The 17,783-nt window shown below is 35.3% G+C and overlaps 1 protein-coding gene across 1 annotated transcript in view; it reads right to left on the reverse strand.

The window, feature by feature from the left end:
• Positions 1 to 17,783, reverse strand: part of DNAI4 (dynein axonemal intermediate chain 4) — a 72,678-nt gene that overhangs the window by 45,651 nt on the left and 9,244 nt on the right. The window contains exons 2-4 of the mRNA XM_028514055.2: positions 13,896 to 14,073; positions 4,612 to 4,796; positions 3,209 to 3,321 (exon numbers count right to left, since the gene is read on the reverse strand). Of these exons, the coding sequence (XP_028369856.1) occupies positions 3,209 to 3,321; positions 4,612 to 4,796; positions 13,896 to 14,073 (476 nt within the window). The remainder of the gene's footprint in view (positions 1 to 3,208; positions 3,322 to 4,611; positions 4,797 to 13,895; positions 14,074 to 17,783) is intronic.

Genomic DNA, 17,783 nt, shown 5'->3' on the forward strand with positions numbered 1-17,783 from the left:
TTAATCAAGCTAGGAGTCTGGCTGCATTTAATGTTTACTTTAGGTATAGGTATCAGAGGCTTCAAATTCTACTAGTGTCCTGATTTTTGTATCCCCTCATGGCTGGTAGGTTTGTACTTACCACCTTTTCTTTGTACTGCACCTCAGAAAAACTGTGTCTTGCAAGTCTTTCAGCTGTAATCCAGTCTTATTATCTTTAAGGTTGGTTGGCGAGGTCATAAGGTATGGGGGAAGGGAATTATTCTAGAATGAGAGAAGTCTCAGACATTTTAGTGGACCTGTGTCTCAGAGTTGTGTTGTGCATAAATATTTCTGGTCCTACTCCAAGGTATAGCTTTCTTGCCCTGTCACCTATTCCTCTACCTGGATGCAGAATTCCAAATATAATCCCTTAAAGCCCTGCTCTCTTCTTTTTTTTCCTCCCTTAGATGAGAAAGGAAGGCTGGTGCTCGGGTAGAATTCCCTTCCCCAATGTGATACAGTATCAGAATTATCATCTGACTTTTTTTTTTTTTTTTTAAATCCTGGAGACTAGACTTCTGTGAGGAAGAAGAGTCTGGGGGCGTTTACAAGTGACTACTCCATACCTTCTCTATGCAAAACCACTAATATATTCTTCTCAGATCCTTCCTTGAGAGAATTTAGTAGATTCCTGGAATGAAAACCCATACAAAGACCCATGACTGTAGTCCCCAGGGAGCACATAATAGTAAGCATGCAGCCATACAGCAATTAATGAAAATAATCATTTCTGTCTTCTCCAGCTTATGGCAAGCAAATCTCAAGAATTGTGTATCTCTGGACAGCCTGTCTCTCTCTAGATTTTAGAGTGGCAGTTTGCCGTGCCGCCTCCGTTTTCTGTTGGTTCTAAGAAAAGTTTTAATTCTCAGTTTGTCCAAGTTTTTTGTTGTTGTTACAAGACAGGTGTAATGACTTCTAAGCTGTGTGTTGGAATGAAACTGGAAGAACACCCTGCGTTTCTGATTTAGTAGGTCTGTGCTGGGGGTTTCCTGGAATTTGTATTTCTAACAAATTCCCAAGTGACGCTGATACTGCTGGTTTGCAAACCAGACTTTGAGAACCACTACTGCAATGGTTTTCTCAATGCTAACTGCACATTTCTTACCACATGGGAAGCTTTTACAAATCCTGATTTCAGCCATCATTCCACAATAATTAAATCAGAATTCTGGGCATGTGACCTTAGCATCAGTATTTTTAATGCTAATTTAGAAAAGTGTTACGCATTAGAATCACATGAGAAAATTTTAAATACATTTAATTGTTAAACAGTCATTTTCAAAATTAAATTATATCAATTTACAATTAAATTATATTAAAAACAAAGATAATAAGTACTCAAGCCTTATACTTCCATGTTATTAAATGTTACTTTTATCTAAATTCTTGAAGTTATTTATATTTATTACTACATACTAAGTAGTAACATGCTACTAGGTATTTCTATCCAACTGTTCATTCAGAAACTTTATGCTGTAGCTTGAAATTTGCTGTGGTGAAAGTATTTATACCATGGAAATTGACAAATACTATAAATCAGGGCTTCTCCGATCTCAGAGCACATAGTTTTACACGTACCATCACACCATGACTATGTCCATCCCCACTCCCAGACATTCCATTTCTATTGGCCTGAAGTGAGTCTTTACTGTGGGAACTTGAATAGGTATACCAGATGATGTTAACGTGCATTCAAAATTAAGAAACACTGCTCTAGTGCAGAAAACCATCCAGGTGGCAGAAGTAGAATTGTTTAAGCGTGATTCACTTTAGAGACTAACTTCACCAGACCTGTCCAAGATGATAGAAACATTTATATCATTCTTCAAGGCTGTGAGGTTATGTCACTTCTGTTTGTTTTTGATGTAGACAAGTAGAGGAAAGCCTTAGGCAAACAGTTATACAATGATTTTAGTGTTTCTCTTAAGAACGATGCAAATCCATGAGAGGGTTTTTAAGCAGGGGAGACTGTGGTTAGACTATGTCTTTCAACAGATCATTCTGGATACAGTTTGGAAAAACAAAAATTGGATGGTGGCAAGAATGTATGTAGAGAAGGCTGGAGGTGGTCATTACAGTAACCCAATCTTCTTTGTCTCCCTCTGAGAAGATGAGTTTCTCTCTTGCGACAGACATTGCTGATTAACTAATTTTTCATTGTTAAGCCTTTCTCCCTTCCCTTGACTGTTTACACTTAATAAAGGCTGGAAAATCAAGTATTTAACTTTCCCAGTTTCTCTTGAAACTAGGGATGTCCATGTGATACAGTTCTGGCCAACAAGATTAAAGCCAGAATAAAGAACAAAGTCTTCTGGGAAAGCTTTTTCTTTCCCGATTAGGGAGATGTGACTGGTGCCCCTGTCTTTCTCCTTTCTACCTTTAATGTGGATATAATACCCACAGCGGGGGTAGATACTGTTACACCCAGAATAAGAGTCCATCACTTAAAAAGAAGATTCTATTAAGCACTTTTCCAACCATATCAATATTTTCACAAATCCTTCATTATCATTTTAGAGGAAAAGATACCCTTACTGTACTCCAAGGCAAATGCCCCTGAAGAAATGCATTTCTTCCAGTATTGCTCATAAACCATTACTTCCTCATTCTTTTACCTTCACTTTCATAATCCTTTGCATTACCTCATGGGTTTTTTCTTTTCCTTCAGATTTTAGAAGGTAGAATATTCCTTATTAAGCAATGACACCAATTGACCCATTGGGAAGACAGACTTCATAGTTTACTCTGTTTGCAACATGGGCTAATGTGTCTATTGTGGAGCTCTTCACCAGTCACAGAAGAGCCAAAAAGGAGGCTTTGTGGAAGAGTATTGCTTCTTTGGAATATGCAAAGGTACAAAATTTACAGAATCAAAACAAAATGGAGAATCCCTTTGCTGGGAGAAGTTAGCACTGTCCGTGATGACTTGTCTGAGAGAGGATGACTGGAAGCTTCACAGCTGGAACTCTCTGGACCCTAGTCTGTGATTCCTGAGGCTGGTGGTATAAGACAGTCACCTTGGCAATTTTTAGGACTGTATGGATAGTTACTATGCTGGTAATTTTCATGCAGCTACAGCATAAACCAGCATTTGCAAATCATTACCATCGTTCTTTTATCTCAAGTATCTGAAAAATGAGCATATTTGCCAAAGAAATAATGAAATAAATAATTGTATTTTCATTACCTGTAAAACTAGTCAATCCTTCCCGTTTATAGGATGTTTCTTCTAGGTCTTCTGCTATCGATTCAGTAGTTGATGCACTTGACTTAGAAACTGTACTGCTTCCAAAAACTGACCTTTAATAATAAAATTATTCATTTATTTAGAGTCCTTATGGATAATTAAATATATAAATGAAAACATCAGAGTGAGAAACCAATTATACTAAAATATTAAGCAAAAAAGATAGAAATTAATTAGTCCTTCAACATGAAGTTGATTTTTAATATTAAGTAAATAGTCATTTAAAAAATATTTTAAACATAAGACATGTCAAAACTATGCCTAAAGTTCCTTCAATGGATTCCCAATATATTTAGGGTAAAAACCCAAAATACAGCCTCCCTTCCCAGACTCTCCATTTTCAGTATCACTCTTGCCTTCCCTTTTTCATCTGTTTTTAATTCCTCAATCTTCAGGACCTCAGCCTAGAACATGATTCCTTTCATTTTTCACCAGTTTTCTGCTCATTATCTAAATCCCATCTTAAATGTGACTCACTCAATTTGATAAAGGTCCTCTTAAGATCTATTTTAAGGAAAATCTATGTACTCAGAGGGAAATCAATACATTAAAGACTCCCATAATAATTTCCTTAAATATATGAACTTAAAATTACCCATGATATTAAATGGTTTTTTTCTCTTTTCTATTTATAGTCCCAACTTCCCTCCAAAAGGGTGGGTCAAGTTTACGGAAATATCCTTTGTTTTGCTGAACACTCCCATGGATACTCTAGAGCAGCATTTCCACCCCCTAAATCTCATGCTTAGCTAATATCTGGAACTCTTAATTTGTCAGACTGAAAATTACACATTCAAATATTTCCCCCATGATCTTTACATTGTTTTAGGATGTATTGTTTAATTATTGCAAAGACTCTGAACATCTCCACTATAAGCATTCATAAAATTTCAAGTTTATTAGTATCTACATAGTAAATGCATAACATTTCATTTACAAAAAAGAAAATTGTAGAACAATAGAGAAATCAAACCCTAGGAGAATAGGGATTTGCATCAGAGAATAGAGGAAAAGAGAAAAAGCCATTCTCCCCCATAAATTGCAGGAGATAAGCAACTGAACAAATGTGTCTGTAGGTCTGTAACACTAGCCTACCCTTTTGGTTTTGCAGGAAACAGAGAGGAATATTTATATATTTTTTCAAAAATATTTTGGTATGAGTGCAGGAGAACTTAAGACATGCAAAGCGCTCCATCTAATTGGATTATTTATGAGAGGAGCATAAAGATGATAGAGTAGAGCTGGGAGACAGGAGACAACATACATCCAAGTTACATGTATGCAACTTAAATTAAAAGACCCTATATATGATATTTTAAAAAGTATAGAATAGTATACTCTACCTTGTAAACAGCCCTAACACACTAGGATTTAGTGTATTTTGGTAAAGGGTATGTGAACCTACGAATTCTGATACAAATGATCCTTCTTGTGATGTCAATAGTTTATTTGGCTTTCCTGAAACAAGATGTGGATCTGGATGGTAAAGAGGTCTAGGAGTAACATCAACTCCATGTGCATCAAACACCTGTGGAAAATGGTAACATAAAATGAAATGAGTTTACAAGGTGAGGTTCATAAATAATAAGTCCTAGAATATAGAAATAAAAGTAGTAGAAAATAAGTATAATATTTCTAGGGCAGGATAAACATGAAAAATTGAATATGAGATTTTACGTTTAAAAAGTTTCTTAAGTAGGCATACATTTTAAGTTTTATGTTTTACCTATATACAAGAATGTATATTTTGAGAAAATTCAGAAAGATGGTTACTATTCATCTAGATTGCTATTATTTTGTATATTTATTTTTTCTGTATAAGTTTTAAAAACCTTACATTCTTTTTTGCCCTTTTTCTTTTTTAATTATATTTCATTGATTATGCTATTGCAGTTGTCCTGATTTTTTCCCCTTCTTCCCCCTCCAACAAGCATCCCCCACTCCCTCAGGTAATCCCCACATCATTGTTCATGTCCATGAGTCATGCGTGTTAAGTTCTTTGGCTACTCCATTTGCTATACTTTACTTTATATCCCCATGGCTATTCTGTGACTGCCTATTTGTACTTCTTAATCCCCTCACCTCTTCACCCATTCACCCACACCCCCCTCCCATCTGGCAACCATCAAAATGCTCTCCGTATCCATGATTCTGTCTCTGTTCTTCTTGTTTGCTTAGTTTGTTTTTTTAGATTCAATTCTTGATAGATATGTATTTTTTGCCATTTTATGGTGCATAGTTTTGATCTTATTTTTCTTAAATAAGCCCCTTTAACATTTCATATAATATGGTTTGATGATGATGTACTCCTTTAGTTTTTTCTTGTTTGGGAAGCTCTTTATGTGCTCTTTAAGTCTATAGTCCAGCTTTGCTATAGTCTAGCTTTTCTCTCTTTGTCTTTGACCATTGGCATTTTAATTATGATGTGTCTTGGAGTGGGCCTTTTTGCATTCATCTTGTTTGAGACTCTCTCTGCTTCCTGCACTTGCATGTCTATTTCTTTCACCAAATTAGGGAAGCTTTCTTTCATTATTTTTTTCAGATAGATTTCCAATTTCTTGCTCTTCTGACTTTTCTTCTCCTTCTAGCACCACTATGAAGTGACTGTTGGATTGCTTCAAGTTGTCCCATGGGCTGCTTACATTATCCTAATTTTTTTTGGATTCTCTTTTCCTCTTCTTGTCCTAATTGGTTGTTTTTTGCTTCCTTATTTTCCAAATCATTGATTTGATTCTCAGCTTCACCCACTCTACTGTTGTTTTCCTCTAAATTGTTCTTTATTTCAGTTAATGTATCCTTTCTTTACGACTGGATCTTTTTTATGCTGTTAGGTACTCACTAAAGTTCCCTAAGCATCCTTATAACTAGCGTTTTGAATTCTGCATCTGAAAGATTGCTTATCTCCATTTCACTTAACTGTTTTTCTGGAGTTTTGATCTGTTCTTTCATTTAGGCTGTGTTTCTTTGTTTTCTTGTTTTGGCAGCCTGCCTGTGCTTATTTCTATGTATTAGGGAGAACTGCTTTGACTCGATGCTTGGTAGTGTGGCCTAATATAGTAGGTGTCCTATAGGATCCAGCCACCCATCTCACCCCAGCTAGGTACTTGAGGTGCACCATTCATGTGGGTTGAGTATATCCTCCTCTTACAGTTGAACCTTGGTTGCTATTGGCAGATCAATGGGAACGATTTACCCAGACCAGTCAGCTGCAAGGATTGGCTGTTACACTTACCATAAATCTCCACCCTCCATAGAGGATCAGCTGTGCAAGGGCAGGATGGTGGTGCTACAACATGGCCTGTAGTTGTTCACTGGGTATGCTGGCCTTCAGGTTTCCAAGGTGGTTAGGGCCCAGGTCAGCCCCCATCTGTGTCTTCCAGGGCCACTCTGCCTGAGCTATAAAGCAATCTGAGATGGCTGCTAGGTGTGTTGGGCTTGGAGATTCCCAGATGAAGCCAAGTTGTAAATCTAGGCTGGCTGCTGCTAGTGCCAGGCCTAGGGCTCCCTGAGGCCAGCTGTTGCTTGTTTGAGAGGATTTAGGAAGTTGTACATCAGCCAAGACCAGCCATTCATATGGAAAAGCAGTTTTCGTGGGTCCATATATTGGGTGGTGTGGAGTCTCTGGGGATCTCCAAAGTGGGTCAAACAGTGTTAGCCAGTTTGATGGAATCTCAGATATGGCACCAACTTGCTGGCTCTATTGTGTGTGGGGGCATGTTTAGAAAAGGGATATTGGCCTCTGCTCACCTTGATGCTAGATACTTCAGTTTCTCCCATTATGCTGGTGCCTTTCAAGCTGCAATCCCGGTGCTTACTGGGAGTGAGTCTAAGTGAGTCCCTGTGTACATTCTTTAAGAGTAACTACTTGGTGCTCCAGAAGTTTCTTCCACCAACTCAATCCCCACTGGTTTTCATAGCCAGAAGTTGCGGGGATTCATCTTCCTGGCACTGGAACCCTGGGCTGGGGAGCCTGGTATGGGGCTGGGACTCCTTGATCCTGAGATATCCCTCCCAAATTTTTATCCACCACATGTAGGTGAGGGACCAGCCCGTTCTGTGTCTGAGCCCCTCCTACCAGTCTGCATGGATGTCGTTTCTCTAGTCCATAGTTATCAGACTTCTATTCAACTTGATTTCTGATGTTTCTGAGTGATGGTTGTTCTATATTTTAGTTTTAATTTTGATGTGATTGTGCAAAGAGGTGAGCCATGTCTGCCTATGCTGCCAGCTTGACTGGAAGTGCAAAACTTTCCTTTCCATTGAAAACTTTTATTAATAAGCATTTCCAGATTATATATCAGTGGGGTAAAAGTAGGTTTACAGTTGTTCATATGGAAAATAATACAGTAATTAATAAACAATAACACAAGAATATGCTCTGTGTTTTGCATACTCACAACTGTAAACCTATTTTTGCCCCACTTTGTATTCTTGGTTTGTTTTTGCCTACTATTTTATCTTTTTGTAACCAAACTCAGGTTCAGCTGCCTGCTACAGCAAAAGGCTAATTCATGAGATAGGTGATGGTGAGAAAGGAAAGAGGTTATTTTCAAATTGCTAGTAATTCAAGATTGGTAATTCATATCCTCAGAAAAATTCATCTGAAAATCTCAGTGCAGGCAGAGGTTTTTATAAGGATGGAGGGGGAAAGCAGATCAAAAAGATCAGGGGGAGGAGAATGCAATGCACTGCTTCTCCTGAGAGGGGAACACAGGAAAGGGAAGGGGTTTCCTCCTCTCATTTTGGTGCTATCTCTCTTCAAACAGGAATTTGTAGATTTACTGTGGACACCTGTGGATTTTCATGGCTGGTGCCAAGCAGTCATTTCTCCATTCCCATCACCCCAGCAGACTTCTCTTAAGCTGTAAAGAAGGCTAGATAATGGGTAAAAACACAGGGCTTTATTTACATATTCCAAGAAAACAGAGGTGGCTGTAGCCATGAGAAAATATAGCATAATTGAAATGTTAAATTATGGTTACATTTTCAATTATGAAATTTAATGCACACAGAAATGTAATTAAAACTATATGTGTAGTTAAATAATATAAGGCAAGTGTTCTAAGAATCACAACAACAAAAAAATAGAACATTCACAGAAGCTCTAGTAGACTTGGCCTGTCTGAGTCACATCTAGGGACCCTAGCTTTTGCCCCTTCCGCATCACAGCTGAGAACATGCCTCTCAGTGATAATTATTAACTTAATTTTTGTGATCATTTCCTTTCTTGTTTTTATAGTTTTATTAAGCATGCACTCCTAAATAGTAGCATTTACTTTTTATATATTGTATTGAAGTTAAATATGCATAAAGTACAAACATAAATGCACAGCTTAATAAATTTTCACCAACTGAACAAACCCATGTACCCAGTATTCAGATTTAGAAACAGAAAATTACCAGCATCTCAGAAGTTCTTTTCATGAGAGACACTATCTTCCACCAAAGGCAACAATTATTCTGATACCATGAATTAGTTTTGCCTGTTTTAAAACTTTATTTAAATGGAATCATACTCTTGGTATCTGGTTTCTTTTGTCCATTTTATTTGTGAGATTAATTCATATTATCAAGGACAGTTGTAGATGGCTCATTTTCATTGTACAATATTCCACTGTGTGAATGTCATACTTTTATTTATTGATTTTATTGTTCACAGACATTTTTGTAGGTCCCAATTTTTTGGCTATTACAAATGGCAACACTATGGATATTGCTGTACATGTTTTGCTGAACATGCTATATGAATTTATGTTGGGTATGTACCTAAGAATGGAATTTCTGGGTAACTTATATATATGTTCATCCTTAACAGGTACTGCTAAAGTTTCCTCAAGTGGTTCCCACCAACACAATATGAGAGTTCTGGTTGCTCCAAAATTTTGCTAGCACTTTGTATTTACCATGTTTGTCAATGTAATTTAGTTTTGCCTGTTTTTAAAATTTAGATAGTCATATATTATGACTGATACTGTCATCTTTTGTTTAACAGTGTTTTTATTTATTTTTAAAAAGATTTTATTTATTTATTTACTTTTAGAGAGAGGGGAAGGGAGGGAGAAAGAGAGGGAGAGAAACATTGATTAGTTTCCTCTGGCACACCCCAACTGGGGACCTGGCCCACAACCCAGGCATGTGCCCTCACTGGGAATCTAACTGGTGATCTCTTGGTTTGCAGGATGACACCCATCCACTGAGTCTGGGCAACAAGTTTTATTTGTGTTTGTTTTTTTTAATTTTAGTTTTTACATATAGATTTCTGGTTCAATGTTGAATTAACTTTTCTTATATGGTGTGAGGTAAAGGTCCAACTTCATTCTTTTGCATGTGTCCACGCGATCATCCCGTCTCCATTCATTGAAAAGATTATCCTTTTTCTATGGAATGCTCTTCATATCCTTATTGAAAATATGTTGAATACTGACATATGTGTTGATTTCTGGACTCCCAATTCTATTCCATTGATCCATCTTTGTGCCAGTACCACACTATCTTGATTAATATTGCTTTGTAGTAAAGTTTGAACTTGAGGAGTGTGAGTCTTACTACTTCATTCTTCTTTTTTAATTTGGACTATTCTGAGTTCCCTGCAATTTTATGCATATTTTGAATTGTCAACTTGTACAAAGAAGTTAGCTAGGATTCTGATAAGAATTATGTTCAGTTTGCAGATCAGATTGGAGAGTATCAACGTCTTAACAATGGTAGGTCTTCTAATCCATGAATTTTAAATGCTTTCTTATTTATTAGATCTTCTTTAATTTTGTTCAGTAATGTCTTATGGTTTCCAGAGCATAAATTTTACTGCTCCCATTTATTTCCTAGTCTTTTATTGTTAAAGAAATTATTTTCTTAATATTCACCTATGTTGTAGAAGTGTCAGAATTTTCTTCCTTTTTAAAGCTGAAAAATATTCCATTTTATGTATATTACATATACCACATGTTGTTTACTCAGTTACCTGTTGATGGAAAATTGTTTTCCTTCCACCTTTTAGCTATTGTGAATAATGCTGCCATGAACATGGGTGTACAAATAGCACTTCAAGTATCTGCTTCCAATTCTTTTGGTTATAGACCAAGAAATGGAATTGTTGAACCATATAGTAATTCTATTTTTAATTGCTTGAGGAACCACAACAGTGTTTTCCATAGCAGCTGCATCATTTTACATTGCTACTGACAGTATATAAAGGTTCTAATTCTCTATATCCTCACTAGCACTTGCCATTTTCTACGTTTAGTTTTCTTTTTAAAGTAGCCATCTTAATGAGTGTGAGGTAGCATCTCATGTGGTTCTATCTGCATTCCCTTAATGATTTTTAATGTTGAGCATTTTTTCATGTCCTGTTGACTACTTGTATATCTTCTTTGGAAAAATATCTATGCAAGTTATTTGTCCATTTTTAAATGGGCTGTTTATTTGTTTGTTGTGAGTTAGTGTTCTTTGTATATTTTGTATACTACTTCCTTGGTAGATACTTGATTTTCTATTTTTTTTCCTTATCCCACAGATTGCCTTTCACTTTGCTGTTGTGTCCTTTAATCATTAGAAACAAGTTTCTAATGTTTGATGAGGTCCAATATATATATATTTTCTCTTTTTTGCTGTCACATTTAAGAAGTCATTGTCAAATCCAGTGTCAAAAAGTTTTTTCCCTTATGTTTTCTTCTAAGTGTTTAATAGTCTTAGCATTTACCTTTAGATCTTTTGATTCATTTTGTGTTATTTTTGGCTATGGTATAAGAAACCTACTTCATTCTTTTCATGTCAATATCCACTTTCCCCATCACCCTCATGCAAAAGACCATTTGTTCCCCACTGCATAATCTTGGCATTCTTGTTGAGTATCATTTGACATATATTGAGGATTTATTCCCAGGCCCTATATTCTGTTCCATTGGACTACTATATTTCTTTTTTTATGCTATACTATACTGTGTTGATTACTGCAACTTTTACAACCAGGGAGTATGTTTTAAAATCAGGAAGTATGAGATCCCCAACTTTGTTCAAGGTCGTTTTAGCTATTTGGAGTCCCTTGATATTCCTTATGAATTTTAGGATAGTTTTTTTTTATTTCTGTAAAAAATATCATTGAAATTTTCATAGGGATTGCATTGAATACATGGATCGTTTTGGGTAGTATCAACATCTTAACAATATTACATCTTCCCATCTATGCAGAAGGGATTTTTTCCTCATTTATTATTGTTTTCTTTTATGTCTTTCAGCAATTCCTATAGTTATCAGTGTACAAGGCTTTCTTCTCCTTAGTTTATCCCTAAGTATTTTCTTCTTTTTGATGCTATTGTAAATGGAAATCTTTTTCTTAATTTTCTTTTTGGAGTGTTCATTGCTCACTGTATAGAAATACAATGGATATTTTGCATTAATTTCCTATCTTTTCTGAATTTATTTTAATGTGAAATCTTTAGGGTTCTCTATACATAAGATCATGTCATATGTGAACTGAGATCATTTTACTTCTTTCTTTCCACTTTAAATGACTTTCATGTCTTTTCTTGCCCAATTGCTCTCATTAGAACAACCACTATTATGTTGAACAGAAGTCACAAAAGTGGGCATCCTTGTCCTGTTTCTGTATTTCATCATTATGTATGTTAGCTATAGATTTTACAGAATGCTGCTAAGGAAACCCTTTCTCTTTCAATTTAGTTAAAATATCAAAAAAAATTAAATCATGAATGAATGTTAAATTTTTTCTAAATGCTTTTCTGTTATCAGTTTTTTCTCTCTTTTTTTTCAGCCTATTAATATGGCAAGTAGTAATGATTTTTAAACGTTGGAACAACTTTGCATGCATTACCCCTACTTGGTCATGGTTATCCCTTTTACATACTATGTAATATGTATGTGTTTTATATATGTATAGCATATAAATGTGTATACCCTATGTATATACAATTATTATGAACTGAATATTTGTATATTCCCAAAACTTACATGTTGGAATGCTAATCCCAATGAGATGGAATTGAGAGATGGAACCTTTGAGAGGCAATTAGGTAATGAGAAGCTGGAGCCCTTGTGAATGAGATTAGTGCCCTTATACAAAGTGGCCAAGAGAGCTACCTAAATCTTTTTCTGCCATATGAAGATACAGTGAGCAGCTGGTGGTCTGCAACCTGAAAGAAGGTCTTCACCAGAACCTGATCATGCCGGCACCCTAATCTTGGACTTTCAGCCTCCAGAACTGTGAGAAATAAATGTCTTTGTTTATAAGCCAGCCACTCCATGGTAATTTGTTATAGCAGCCTGAGCTGATTAAGATAATAGTACATGTAATATATATGAAAATATTATTCATTTATTAAAATAATATAGGGCTATTTCCATTTTTTGGCTATTATAAATAAAACTGCTATGAACATCCATGTATATATAGTCCTTGTACAAACCTATAATTTCTTTTCTCTTGGGAAAATTCCTAGAAGTGAAATGGCTGGATGCTATAGTAACTATATATTTAACATTTAATAAACTGCCAAGTTGCTTTTCATTTTGCAGTATATGAGAGTTCTAGCTCCTTCACATACTTGCCAACATTAGGTATGATCAGTCTTTTAATTTTAGCCATTCCAGTTGGTGTGTAGCAGTATCTCATGGTTTTACTTTGCATTTTCCTAATGACTAATGCTGGTATCTTGAATGCACTCATTAGCCATCTGAATATGTACTTTGGTGTTTGTTCAAATGTTTTACTCATTTTAAAAAATTAGGTTGTCTTAATATTGTTTTGAACATTATTTATATATTTTGGATACAAGTATTTTATCAGATATATGTTTTGTAAATAACTTTTCCTATTGTGTGGCTTTCCTTTCTATTCTCTTAGCAGTATCTTTCAAAGACCAGTTTTAATTTTGATGAAGTCCAGTTTACCAATTTTATCTTTCATGGACTGTGTTTTTGATGTCATATCTAAAAAATCATTGCCTAGTCCATTCACATTTATATATTATAAACTTTTCTGTATCACAGGCCTCTATAGCAAAGTATGTTATACTTTGATTAATGCTTTTAAAAAGTCAATTCTTAATTATAAGTTCTCTAAGGAGATAAGATAATCTACTTTATGACAATTCATTTTATATGTTTTAGACTATACTGCATAAAAGAGGGGATAACAGTTATAGTCTATATTATAACTAGACAGTTACAATTAATATTATGACCAACTAGTTCTTAAAGTCATGAGTAGACTATTCTCATTCCACTCTAATATTACTACCAATAATGAATTACAGGAGCCAACTAATAATATTACACTGTAAGGTATGTTATATGGTAAAGACTAATAAAATCAATACATCAACATTAAAAGCAATTCTTTCAAAGCAGCATATTTTCTACCTTGAACTCAAAATTCATTTTCAAATGAACTCAAAATTCTAAAGAGTATTACCTATAGCCCTGGCTGGTGTGGTACAGTGGATGAGCACCGGACTGCGAATCAAAGGGTCGCAGGCTCGATTCCCAGGTCAGGGCACATGCCTGGGTTGCAGGCCAGGTCCCCAGTTGGGGGCACGTGAGAGGCAACCACACATTGATGTTTCTCTCCCTCCCTCTCTAGAAACAAATTAAAAAAAAAAAAGAATATTACCTGTGAGACTAGCTTTGTGGAGGAAATATTCATTTTTTCTACTTTTGTCTCTGGTAGAATTGTCAAGATTCTTGACGTACCCATTCTGCTTTGGTTTGCACCAGCATACCCTTTCGATTGATTTCTTTTTACTGAGCCAGTAAAGCTAATAGACTTCTTTGGCTGTGAGCCAACATTCCTATACCAGGAAAAGAACACATAATACAGAGGATCCACAATTGAAGAAAAACTAACCAACAATAAAAAAAAAAAGATGTTCATTTTAGAAACATGGAAACAATCTAAACATATAAATAAGAAATGATAATAGCTACTTAGGAGTTCATTATGTGTAAACATAGGCCTAAAATGTTTACATGCATTATGTCAATTTTTCCACATAACTCTACTATTATTTATATGAAATCACAGAAACCTAGAAGGGAACATTCCTTCTAAGGTTGAAATTTAAATCCCGGAAGTCAGATCCAAAGTCTGCACTGATTTCTCTGGGTTTGTTTTCTTATGTATTTAATGAGGATAATAATGGTATCTAATTCGTAGGTTATTTGAGGATTAAAACAATTAATTTATATATTATGGTTAGAAAGTGCCTGACACGCAGTAAACACAAAGTGTACAGTGTGGCTGCACAGGCAGATTGAAGCCTGAGTATCAACCTGGGGAAGAATATAATTTTTGTCCTTTTACAATTACATAATAATTTTTAAAAAGAAGAAAAGTTATAATCAAAATGTTTATATCTCAGGGAAAATTTTTGATTTTATTTTGGATCTACTCTGTGAATTCACTAAGAAAAAAAATCTTATTCATTCATTCTAGTACTTTGATTGTACTGTGGATTTTTATAAGATAAGGATGAACTGCTTTTAGATTTTAAAAAGAAAATACATGTCTAAAGAAAACATTTTTAACAAGTTTTACTTTTCAATCCATAAAAGATCAGACAAAAATAAAATGTTTAAATGACATCAATCTGTTTTTCATATTTTATTCATCACATTTATTAATACTTGACACTGCTGTTGTCTACTCCTCTACTAGTATACAAGCATGTTTGGGACGCGAACTTTGTCTTCCTCATTGTTATATCGCTAGAACCCAGGACAGTGCCCAGTATATTGTGGGCACAAAATAAGTATTTTTTAAGTAAATGAATAAGTGAATTCTGTTTATGCTACATTCTTTTCAAGTATTTTACCTTACCCTCTCCCCTTCAGTCTCTAAATGACTTTATCTCTAACATCTCTAAGAAAATAAAAATGATCAGTCAGGTAAAAACTCCTTAAATTATTTCTCTACCTTCATTATATTCTTCTCGCACATTCTACAAACTCATATAACCCCATTTTCATTTCCTTTTTCCTCTTTCAGTAAGAGTTGCCATTCTTATCTAAAGCTATCTTGCCATCTATGCTTTGAAACTTGTTTCTTACCACTTTCTCAGAGTCATCTCCATCAATAATTCCCTAATTTCTACATCTTATTTCCTATTTTTTCCCTTGAGAATATAATTATGCTCCAGTCATCCCCTGAAACTTAAAAATCTTTCCTTTAGCTATGTCTTCCTCTATCTATTACTATATTTCTCCTTCCTTTCGTATCTAACTTAAAATATTAGACAATATTGGCTACTTCCTTATTCCTCTTATTTGTTTCATTTATTCAATTTATTCACTATAATCAAGTTCTGTTCTCTCCTCTCCTATTGCATATAAACTATTCTCATTAAAAATCATCTAGTCCTTCAAATTGTCAAATCCTAGGGATTCTTGTCAGTACTTATCTTTGCAGCATCTGACAGTTGACAACCCCCCCCCCCCTTCTTAACATTAACTTCTCAACTTGGTTGGTTTCTGCATACCACTGTCTCTTATTCTTCAGCCTCCTTGGGACCTCCAGTCACCTGGCCCTCCCATTTTCTGCCAATTAGTACCTTTAGGTTTCTCTTCTTTTTCTACTTAATCGAGAATACACAAGGCATCAAGGAAATCACTCTTTTAACATTATCTTCAATTCTTATTTTCTTTCTCCTTGACATTTGCCCTCTCATCATTACAAAAATCCAGTCTTCCCATTCTATTTTTGGTTAATTAGTTTCCTCTTTTGAGGAATACACTTAGGCTCAAACCTCAGTTACCTGTTTTCACACCATATATACTATTCCTGAGTAAATGTAATAAAACCCATGGATTCAATGACTACTTATACTCCACTTCCTTCTAGCAATCTACCATCATCAACGCTATTTCCTTTCTCTTGTCCCCTGAAGATTTTATATCTTGAATTACTGACTCTCTCCAATACTACTCCTGGCATAATTCCTGAGTATTTCAATATCTATGAAGGTAATCCTTATACTATGGCTTCTTAGCTCCTTGAAGTCTTCTCATGTAAATGATATTGTCCTCCTTGCTATGTCAGTTATTTGTTCTCATGGTCATAGCAAGGTCAACCATCACCTCCTCCTTTTCTAGTTTATATACTCTCTTAAACCCCAACTTCAAACAACTTTCAATTCTATTATGACCCTCAAACCCTTGATTCTACCCTACTTTACTCCCTTATCCACTCCTCTCATGCAATCTCTTCCCTCCTGAGTTTAAGGTTCATTAATATAATCCATAGTTAATTGTTATAATCACTCCTTACACTCTCACTCCCCTTTTCTTCTTTAAGTTCACTGTAATTTCTAGCAAAATCAAAACTTTATTAATTAAAATTATCTTCTTACTTTGAGCCTGCACCTGTATATTAAATATGTTTCTAGCATCTATAAACTCAATGTTTTAATATCTGCCCTACATGCATTGGCCAAACACACCTTGTTCTGGATAACCTGATGTGCCCAAGTCATCTTGCCTTGGCTTCCTGCCTTCCTTTTTGCCCCTCACCCCTAGGGGCATGATTTTCTAATACAAACCAACTGACCCAGAGTCCACACCCCTAACTACCTCCTTTATGGAGCTTTCACATTGATTATACACCTTCCCTAATCACCCTATAGCCAGGTACCAGATAACTAGGATAGGACCCTATGTACCAGAATCCACTGAAATCATTCAAAGTAGCCAATCCTAAATGTACTTACCCTGCCTCACATATTTCTTCCAACCAAAACCACAATCAAGACTCTTGCCTACAGTTCCCTCTCCCTCTGGCTGGTGGCTGACCCATGTTTCTCCAAGTGGTCTCCTGTGAAATTGAGGTGCCCCCTGCTCTAGGGAACTCTGAATAAAAAACTGTTTTTTCAATGGTGATTGTCTCCTGATCTGTTGCTTTACTATACCCTAAATTTCCTATTAATATACTACATTTTAATTTAACTCAACTTGAGCATCTAAATGAAGCTAGAAAAAAAATATGCAAACATTATGTTAGATCTCACTTTTAATTATGGCTTATTAACTTAAAGTGGGATCCTAATTTGCCAGCAATCATACTGCATTTTCTTGGTTCACTTTTTAACTGCACCTTCTAAGGCCACTATTTCATACTCTCTCCTTGAAGATCAACATCTCCTCTCCCATCTTTACCTTTAGCTGATTAAATGAGAAAATTGAAGCAATCAGGTAATTTCCAAATACTCTCATTGTCACATCTAGGCACCTACTTGTATCTATGCCTATGATCTGTATTTCTCTCCATGTTATGCTGGAAGAGTTATCTAAGAATGTAGTTTAGGTCAATTCTTCTACAACTGCACTAGATTCCACTCTCTTTTGCCTTTAAAAGGACATTGTTCTAGTAATTCTCTCTCAAAAGCTATCTACCATAAGCTTCTCTCTCTCTATTGGATTATTCCTTTCAGCATGTAAACACACTATTATTTCTCCTATCTTAAAGAAAAAACTTCTCTTTACTGCATCTACCTCTCCACCTACCATT

Source organism: Phyllostomus discolor, chromosome 5 (assembly GCF_004126475.2).
Source record: "Phyllostomus discolor isolate MPI-MPIP mPhyDis1 chromosome 5, mPhyDis1.pri.v3, whole genome shotgun sequence".
NCBI classification, from domain to species: Eukaryota; Metazoa; Chordata; class Mammalia; order Chiroptera; family Phyllostomidae; genus Phyllostomus; species Phyllostomus discolor.